General features: G+C 55.7%; 3 protein-coding genes across 3 annotated transcripts; 2 read left to right on the top strand and 1 right to left on the bottom strand.

Annotated features, from left to right (window-relative positions):
* Positions 1 to 1908: 1908 nt before the first annotated feature.
* PG985_016215 (Myo-inositol transporter 2) lies at positions 1909 to 3737 on the top strand (the record flags this gene model as incomplete). Its single annotated transcript, XM_066835981.1, has 2 exons — positions 1909 to 2413; positions 2500 to 3737. The coding sequence occupies 2 exons, from the start codon at positions 1909 to 1911 to the stop codon at positions 3735 to 3737; spliced, it is 1743 nt and encodes a 580-aa protein (XP_066675997.1).
* Positions 3738 to 5133: 1396 nt separating this feature from the next.
* Positions 5134 to 5914, top strand: PG985_016214 (uncharacterized protein; the record flags this gene model as incomplete). The annotated part of the gene is made up of 3 exons (XM_066835980.1): positions 5134 to 5351; positions 5406 to 5566; positions 5640 to 5914. The coding sequence occupies 3 exons, from the start codon at positions 5134 to 5136 to the stop codon at positions 5912 to 5914; spliced, it is 654 nt and encodes a 217-aa protein (XP_066675996.1).
* A 255-nt stretch (positions 5915 to 6169) lies between these two features.
* Positions 6170 to 8461, bottom strand: PG985_016213 (uncharacterized protein; the record flags this gene model as incomplete). Its single annotated transcript, XM_066835979.1, has 1 exon — positions 6170 to 8461. The coding sequence occupies one exon, from the start codon at positions 8459 to 8461 to the stop codon at positions 6170 to 6172; it is 2292 nt and encodes a 763-aa protein (XP_066675995.1).
* Between the last annotated feature and the right edge of the window lie 936 nt (positions 8462 to 9397).

Below are 9397 nucleotides of genomic sequence, written 5' to 3'. Positions count from 1 at the left end.
GGGAAATTTCAGCTAGGGAACTAGAAGACTCGAGGGGCTGCTTCGGTGGGACCAGCTCCACTAACCATCCCACGCCGGAAAGAGCAGCTAGAAAACGAACAGTTTCGACTTTTTTTCTCTCTCTTCCTTCTCCATGCATGGCATGCTGTCGTTTTTGGTCCCACTTCTCCTACGTCACCCACTTCTTTTTCTCCCACTCACTGTAACGACCTGAACTGTGCAGAAAGTCGGGGTCTCCGCACGTCTGTCGGGCACACTCGGTGAATTCCCCAAAATCTCCCCTCAGATTTACCCCAATTCCACTCCCTCTTTCTGCCCCAAACTCTGCCTCCCAAGTGCGTGGTCGGGCTAAAACCGACATAGATCAGCATAGCAGCTGTCGTCCTATCAATGCAGCGTATTAACCTACAGACTGCCATTCAATGGCAGTCTGCACGATGAACCAAAACCTACCAGAACCCCAACAGCAGTGGAGCCCATGCAATATCAATCTTAGATTTCCGCGCAATCACTTGCTGTTGAGACAGTATTGCCAAATATGTTACCTAATAGTCTCCCCCATCCTTGAAACCTGGACCTGCCAAGCTTCGACACGGTCAACGCGGTGAAGGAGCGCGACAATCAATCGGAATCTCTAGGGGGTGACAAGTCGCTAGAGAATCGAATCCATTGCTTGGCCATCGAAAAGTCCTGCTGAGTCCGCCGCCCGTCTGCTGCCGTCTGCCTGTCGCAGAACCAGTCGTCTGACTTAGACCCGGGCTCTTTTCGGCCAGAACGTGGGCTCGCTGTGGGTCGTCACTGTAAGGAGCCCCCGCGCCGGCGAGTCAGTACGGCTCAGTCATCATCCAGGCAACTTACAGGGGGGTGGACCTGCACTACGACCATCAACTCCCAACCTGGCTAAAATGGCCGCGCACTCCAAGCTTTTTGCGAACCTACCAAAATAATTCCCGCTACAGGGCAGGGCCAATTCCAAGCCAATGTCTGAAAAAGCTTCCTCTCGGGAGCCAAGGCAATCGACACGCTTAGCTAGCCTCGAAAGAAGCCTTTAGCGACGATCAATGCCGCCCTTGGCCTTGCTTGACTGGATTAGGGGCAGACGGCCGTTATGGTAAGGCAGGTAGGCCAGGTCCAAGTCAGGCATGCCAGCCGACCAGCAGGCCGGTGTCGCTGGGAGTGGAGCTCGGAGTCGGTTCGTGCAATGCGTGCTCGTGCCGTCTCAATCTTGGTTGGTCATGGGCGAGATCCGACTTTTGCTTTGACTGGGGAAGGCGAAAAATTTGTCCATCCGCAAATCTCACCACGGTAACCATACGACGACGGCCCAGTTATGCGTCGACTGTTTTGGGCCAAGTTCTAGGCTCTAGGCCGTCTGGTGCATGGCCCGGAGGGTTGCCCCAGAGCCCCCCGGGTCCCATCAAAACTCCAGGAAATGCGCTGAGGGCAAAAGCTGGAGAGTGGTTGCTTTGTCGGAGGGGATCCGCTGGGGCCCCAGTGGAAATAATCGCTGCTACTTCGGTGCTATTGTCCCCGGAACACAGCTACTCACCTGTACGTATTCGAGTCCAAGTCCCCACCATGACGGCGTCGCGTCTTGATCAATCTCGTGACGGTGGTGGCCACTGCACTACGACTTACCACGATCAGACCTTGAGGCTGCTCCGGGGGGAAGAGATCAGAAAATACAGTTCACCAGGATATGATTAAAAGGGCAAGGCAAGTGCCGCTCGAATCTCCTGCCGATCTGCACTGCTCTCCCAGTATCCATTCGCCTGCACAAAAGGGACCTCAAGCCCGCCTTCAGCTTCCCCTGGCATCTCCCTCTCCCTTCCTCTTTCTCTCCTCGTCCCGTGTGTGTTCGTTCAGCTCGATCATACCGTCAGTTCAACCACGTTCGCACACCCCAACATGTCTGAGGTAACACAAGCCCCCGGCTCTGGGGGCAAGGCTCGCACCGATCAGGTCGAGTACCCCCACGATGGCCTTCCGGCCCTGAACGAGAAAGATGCCCTGGCCGTCGCCCAAGCCGGCGGCGCCGTCGTCGACTCTCTGATCAACGAGATGGAGCAGAAGCTCGCGGCCGAGGGTGGTCTCCGCAACGGCTTCTTCGACCTTCAGTTCAAGGACCCCCGTCACTTCACTTGGGTCATCGTCGCCTTCGCCTCCATGGGAGGTCTCCTCTCCGGTCTCGACCAGTCCCTCATCTCCGGTGCCAACCTGTACCTGCCCAAGGATCTCGGCCTCGACACCCGCCAGAACAGTCTGGTCAACTCGGCCATGCCGCTCGGCGCTGTCGGCGGTGCCCTGGCCTTGGGTCCCTGTAACGAAACCTTCGGCCGTCGCTGGTCTATCATCATCTCCTGTATCCTGTACACTATCGGTGGCGCCTTGGAGGCCGGCTCCATGAACTTCGGTAAGTCCACACACACACCTTCTCATCCGACTATAAGTCATTGCTGCCGACTCGAACATGTCGCTAATACGTATCTTCCTCCACAGGTATGATTGTCGCCTCTCGTGTCATCCTCGGTCTCGGTGTCGGTCTGGAAGGTGGTACTGTCCCCGTTTACGTCGCCGAGACCGTTGAGCGGAGAGTTCGCGGTAACCTCGTCTCGCTATACCAGTTCAACATTGCTCTTGGTGAGGTGCTCGGTTATGCCGTCGCCGCCATGTTCCTCCACGTGCCCGGCAACTGGCGCTACATCCTGGGCTCCTCTCTCGTCTTCTCCACCATCATGCTTATCGGTATGCTGTACCTGCCTGAGTCGCCGCGTTTCCTTATGCACAAGGGCAAGACGTTCGAGGCCTTCAAGGTGTGGAAGCGTATCCGTGGTGTCGAGACCGAGGCCTCGCGCGAGGAGTTCTTCGTCATGAAGGTGTCTGTCCTGGACGAGCAGCAGTCCGTGGCCGAGGGCGCTACCAACAAGCGCTTCCCATGGCTCGACTTCTTCACCGTGCCGCGTGCCCGCCGCGCCCTCATCTACGCCAACATCATGATCCTGCTCGGCCAGCTGACCGGTGTCAACGCCATCATGTACTACATGTCGGTGCTCATGAGCCAGATCGGCTTCGACGACGAGAAGGCCAACTACATGTCCCTCGTCGGCGGTGGCTCCCTCCTCATCGGTACCATCCCCGCCATCTTCTACATGGAGAAGTTCGGCCGTCGCTTCTGGGCCAACATGATGTTGCCCGGTTTCTTCGTCGGTCTCGTGCTCATCGCCATGAGCCACCAGATCCCCACCTCGACCAACCTGGCCGGCTCCACGGCCATGTACATGATCGGTCTCATCCTCTACATGGGCTTCTTCGGCTGCTACGCCTGCCTGACCTGGGTCATCCCGTCCGAGGTGTACCCAACGTACCTGCGCTCGTACGGCATGACGACGTCGGACGCGCTGCTGTTCCTGGCCTCCTTCATCGTCACCTACAACTTCTCGGCCATGCAGGAGGCCATGCGGCCCGAGGGTCTCATGCTGGGCTTCTACGGTGGTATCGCGGTGATCGGCTGGATCTACCAGCTCGTCTTCATGCCCGAGACCAAGAACAAGACGCTCGAGGAGATCGACCAGCTGTTCGAGCGCCCGACGCGCGAGGTCGTGGCCGAGAACCTGCGCAACACGTCCAAGGGGCTCAGCGACTTCTTCCACGGCCGCTGGTCCAGCATCGGGGTCGCGGCGCCGCACCCGGACGATGTGCAGACGGACGTGAAGAAGGAGAAGATAGATGAGATCTAGAGCTACTAAATACGAGAGTTTCGTGTTGGTTTTGGTTTCGCCATTATTATGTTGATGTCTACTAGTATAGAGAGTCTTGCACGTGTTTTATTCACACGACTGGCGAGGGAGAAGATGGAGACGGATGCTGTTTATGTGTATATATGAGCTCAGATACCCTGATTCCTTAGGCTTTCGAGCCTTTTTGATGAATTGCTATATATGACAATTAAGAAGTTAAATGATCTAAAATCAAACAACTGGTGTCTCTTGTCTGACTTGTATGTTATGGGATAGGTCTAGTGTCCGCATGATCCTGACCTAGCCATCGGCCAGGCGGTTGAATGGCTGCTGTTGGTGGTACTGATGGTGGTAGTGGTGATGGTTCGTCTTCTTCATATACACCCGTATCGTTGATCACTTGTTATTGTGTGCAACATATCTTAGGGGTCATGTGTAAGATATATCATATTATGTCTGAATTATCTAGATATTAGCTGGATAAAACGGTGTATACCAGTGAGATTGATCCCCTACCATGACGGCCCGATTACTGCGGCGACCTAACATGAGACATATGCTCGTGTGACTTATACATTCACCCAAGCAAGCCTCCATCCTCAATGCACATTGTGTACCTTATGTGTACACCCAAAGAGGAATTTGGGTTCCTATCATCAAAAGACCTGTCTGAGGGACAACATAAGGGGTTCGGGAACGCAAGGGCTTGTCTTCCGGCAACGCCCTGGCCTGACGAAATGGGATGCTCGACATGAGGTGGGTAAGGAAAATGACCATGTATCTCCTTCACTTTCTTATCTCGCCGAAGACGAAACCCCGCCGCAAATAACTTCGCATCTGTTATAAGCGATGTGGACCAGCCGGACCAGAATCACCTCACCAGTCAAGTCTAGGCAGGCGACTGGTACCCTTCGCCATAATGGCCACCCTGCAGAACAGTAGGGCATGCCCTACGATGCTCGGCAACATATGGCTTTTTCCAGGGACCATGTCCATTTTCGCAATTAGAGTTCCGCAGATAGAGTTGAAGTTTCCATATCTATGCCGTGATAGCCCCGAAATATCCGTAAAAAGTGGCCACTTTGCGGCGCGGAACATCAGTATTTATTTGGTTGGCCCCGCAGACCCATCCGGGTGAGATCCGAATAGGCTACAAGGCCCGAAGCGGCCTTCAAGGCCCGGCACATCGTCAGTCTTTTGTAAAAACGCCAGTGGGTATGGTACGATGCATATACGGAATGTATAGGCTGACTCTTTTCTGTCACCGCCTAAGCAGATGCGGCATCACGGTTATAAAAGGAGGCTTTCCCAACTTGACTATTAAGTCTTCGTTCTTAGTGCGCCACCCATCTACAATAGCGAATACAGCTCCAATCCCACCAACAGCGCCGCTATCATGCTCGTTTCCTCTATTATTGCCACTACCCTCCTCAGCAACCCCGCGCTGGTGTATGGAAGCTTCACCGCATCTTGCCAACACTATGATTACATCGGAGAGTTTGACACGGGGTTGAAGGCCGACTGTCTCGACAACAACGGCAATTGGGTTCATACCGAGTTGGACTTTAACAGTTGCTTTGCAAACGACGACGGCACTGTGGTTTGGCGGAAAAAGTAAGCATGCGTTACTATATCTCCTGTTTGTAGGTCTTTGACTCACTCATACAGCGGTAATGCAATGTATTCATGTTTGGATATCGGAAGGGAAGAGGATTGTATCAGGCCCGACGTCAACATGTTTCTTCCCGAATGTCAAATGGTCGCCAAGTTATTCCAATGTGGGACCCGCGACCGACCCGATGACGACATCTGTAATCAGATCGACATAAGTATGTACCCTTCTTCGTTTGGAAGATGTCACCCCCTTCTGGCATGCTCAAGAACTAATATGTGGGTTTGCAGACGAGCATATTCACAACCGGAATGGTCAACTTGAATGTTTTGGTGTTCTTGGGACGCGAGGTGGTAGTCTGAGCGTATCGACAAAACATCCACAAGCTGCTATGTGGCACGACCACCCTTATTATGGTGATCCAAGAGCACCAGGCCCTCCAGGGGGCGTTTGTCGGCGGCGAAGCCCAACCGAAAGGAGAATGGGAAATTCAACAGTCCCAGGAGTTGGTCGGAGGATAGCGTCGTGTTCTCCTTTTGAGCCCAAGGACAGATGCAGACCTTAGTGAAGGCGTTGAAACATAGCAGTATTTGGGAACTCCATCCAACCGCATTTCCTGGCGGTGGTAGCACTGCTAGACGACTGGTGTACCGCCGCACTTGTCGGTCGTTACTTGTGTGCCTTTGCGAGAACAGGATCACACTGGTTGGTTGACTGACACCCTTGGATAGATGTAGGGATCGGATCTCTGTTGAGAGAAGCTCTATTACACAGTTACCAGGTCTATAATCTCAATATTGACTCCTATTTCGCCAAGGCCTTATTCGCCCATGAGCGAGTCAACCTCCATGTCCCTACGCTTCCCAGTCTTGGGCCATTCAAACCGAACATCCATGTCGCGCGCAATGTCCTCCATCTCCCCGGCCTCCAAAAGCGTCTTGTTGTCATGTGGCGATGATGAAGAATACATAGCCCGGTTCTCGCCAACGACTACAGGCGAGCCGTTACCCGCACCACCCGCCTCACGCTTGAACCGATGGCTGTACAGCAGAAATGGCAGGATGCTGTCCTTCCACACGGGCCGGTCTTTGCGATTGAGCCAGGACTCCAACATAGTCCACAGGAGGATGACGAGAGTGAGGGCCATGATGGCAGTGGGGAAGGCCAGCCACTCGAGACGCACGAGGTTGCACACAGTAGTCTGCTGCACCGTTCCGCGGACCTGACCGTAGGGCCCCTCGGTCATTGACTCGATGAAGGTGGGCTTGCTGCTGCCAAAGGCCATGCGGTAGCGATTCGAAACAATGGTGGCAAAGCGGTCGAACATGTCGTCGATCTTCTGGGTCGTCACGTTGGCGGCGTACAGGGATTCGGCCCAGCTTCCTTGTCCGTGGTCTCCCTGCGTCGACGGGCCCGACATAAAGTCGGCCTTGTCGCGGCAGGTGATGGCCTCCCTCACGTTCAGACATTCGATGTTGAAGGATCTCCTGAAGGCTCCTAACATGCCGATGGCGTGCTTCCCTTCCTGACGGTAGTAGCACTGCTGAATATCCGGTGTGCCACCGCACTTCTCGGCCGGGACTTGGGTGCCGTTGCGGGAGCAGGACCAGACGTCCTCGAGCCGGTCGGAGTCGCGACCGGGTTCGTTTGCGAGTGTGTAGACGTTGTCGCCCACCCAGCAAGGGCTCATTATGACTTCGTAATCTGAGGTCGGGAAGGTCGTGTCATCCCTTAACACCGAAGGTCCCGAATTCGCTGCTGCGGTATCGATCAGCTCCTCGGACAGCTCACCGTTAGCAATGGAAACGTTGAAAGTCCGGGTGCAGGCATAGAGGAAGCAGGTCGAGGCGACGATGCTCTTGCGGCGCTCAGCCCTTCCTTGTTCTCGATCGTCCTTCTCGTTGTTGTGCGTGAGGATCGTGATGTTGCCCATCGACATGCTCGCGATGTGGAGCATCTCCTGGTCTAGCTTGGCATTCGCCCAGGTGACGTTGCCCGTCATGGAATCAAACTTTGTAGGTCTTCCCATGCCCACCATGTTTGCGCCTCCCAACTCCAGAGACAGCCCATTGGGCAGCTGTGGGGACAGGGTACTAACAGTATCAGAAATGACTCTCTCCTCAAACGCCACCAAGTCGGTCATGTCGAGGCATTTGTGACACATGGCCATGGTGGAAAATACGGACGAGCCGTTGCGCTGCGGACCGCCACCGGGTCGCTGGTGGCTCCAGGCTGGGCTCCCGTTATCAAAGGTGCAATTGCCCGTCGGGCACTGGAAGCGTATCTCGTTGCCCTGGTCATCCGGCATGGCCAGGGTGTTGTACATCATGGCCTGGATGTCCGATTGCGCATAGGCAACGCCCTTGTCTACTAAGCGCGGGCTGCTGACATAGTGCGTGTACGGGACCATCGCCTGACCCGGCACGACCTGGTCGCACGGCACCGTGCGCAGGGCCTGTTGCACGAAGGGGCCGATGCCGAGGGACACGATGGACAGCAAGACCGCCACCAGCGTCGGGATGCTGGCCCGCGCGGCGAGGGGCAAGACGTTGAGGGCCCCGATCATGCCGCGGCTGCCCATGTCGATGTCCTGCAGGTCCTGGAGCGGGCGCGGCCTGTCGCCCCCGAACAGCTGCCACTTGGCCTGGGAGATGATGGAGGTGATGGGGACGAACAGAGCGGCCCGCATGATGGTGGACATCAGGGCGAGGAGCGTGGTCAGGTTGATGGGGAACTGCCAATCGGACACGAGCTGGCTGTTGTACCGGACCAGGAGGACGTACATGGCGACGACGATGCCGAGGGCCACGAGGATCGAGAGAATCTCCCACTGGAAATGCGTGAACACGCGGTACTGGGTCCGGTCGGGTTTCTTGGACGTGGGCGTGCGCTGGCCATTCTTCTCCAACGTAGACTCCTGGCGAGGAGGGTCGCCGGCCGACGACAAGGGGACTTCGGAAGCCACGGGCGACTGCGACATGGCCGACACGGTGGTACCTTTGTTGCCCGTCATGGTCGCGGAAGAGTAGGAAGAGGTTACGTCGGAGACCGCGACTTCGTCCAGACGTCGGGAGTCTGGCGGGAGCGAGGTGCTCAGGGCGTTATATGCCATGTTTACTGCGTAGCGGAGGCGGGCTCAACGTCCTGGGGGAGAAAGGGCCCGTAGTGGACGGGGGCCATCTGATCTGGCTATTATATGGGACGGACCCAACGGGACCCAATGAATGGCGGACAGGAAAGCGGTGGCATCGAAGGAAAACCGGGGGCTATCAGACTACTGTCAGACGTTGAACGGGTGAAGGTATTACAAGCAGTCAGTGGGCCGCCCAAAAGACGGCAGTTCAGCAATGACTGCGAAGAGTAGCTAGCGATGGGCATTGAGAGAGAGCCCAGTGCCCAGTGTAATTTTCAGAGGGCCCACATCGTGAGCTGCGCTGGACGAATGCCAGGCCATGGTCGAAGCGCCCCTGCGTAGCCCCCACAAGGCTAAACCGCAGACAGGACGGGCGGGAGGGGCTGAATGCGAGAAAGAGGCAAGAGATCTGCCGGTGCCTTGCACCTCTGCGCGCCCCGTGTCGTGCATCTTGTTCATTGTACGGCGCAGGCGCAGCCGATTTTCACGATGCCTAGCTTCCTAGGACGTTGGTAGTACGTAAGGGGCGCAGCAGTTCTTTGTTCTGAAACAGGTCCAGATCTTAGGGCTTACGTGAGATTGGGGGCCTGGGGTCTGTGTATTGGTAGACCCTGGTGATAGATATCCACTCTCACTTTGCTTTTGGATGCAGCAGCAGCTACAACTTTGGAACTGCAAATGCATTGGCTCACGCCCGAACAGGTGCCGATCAGTCATGTTTTTGGGCACAAGTGATTCTATTTATGGAACCAATAGAAACCACCACACCCAACGCCCAGAGATTGTAGCTGCAATTGTGGCCTGGCATCGGGATCATCGTGCATCTACACCAGTTGCCTCATATGTCAAGCCTTCCAGAGACACGGGGCGGCCACACGCCTCTTCGTCAGTGGAATCGTTCCTAGCTCACCTACC

The sequence above is a fragment of the Apiospora marii genome, assembly GCF_038362585.1.
Source record: "Apiospora marii strain CBS 49790 chromosome Unknown utg000014l_segment0_segment0, whole genome shotgun sequence".
NCBI classification, from domain to species: domain Eukaryota; kingdom Fungi; phylum Ascomycota; class Sordariomycetes; order Amphisphaeriales; family Apiosporaceae; genus Apiospora; species Apiospora marii.
The sequence above is the reverse complement of the archived record's forward strand: the minus strand, read 5'-3'. Positions and strand labels throughout refer to the sequence as shown.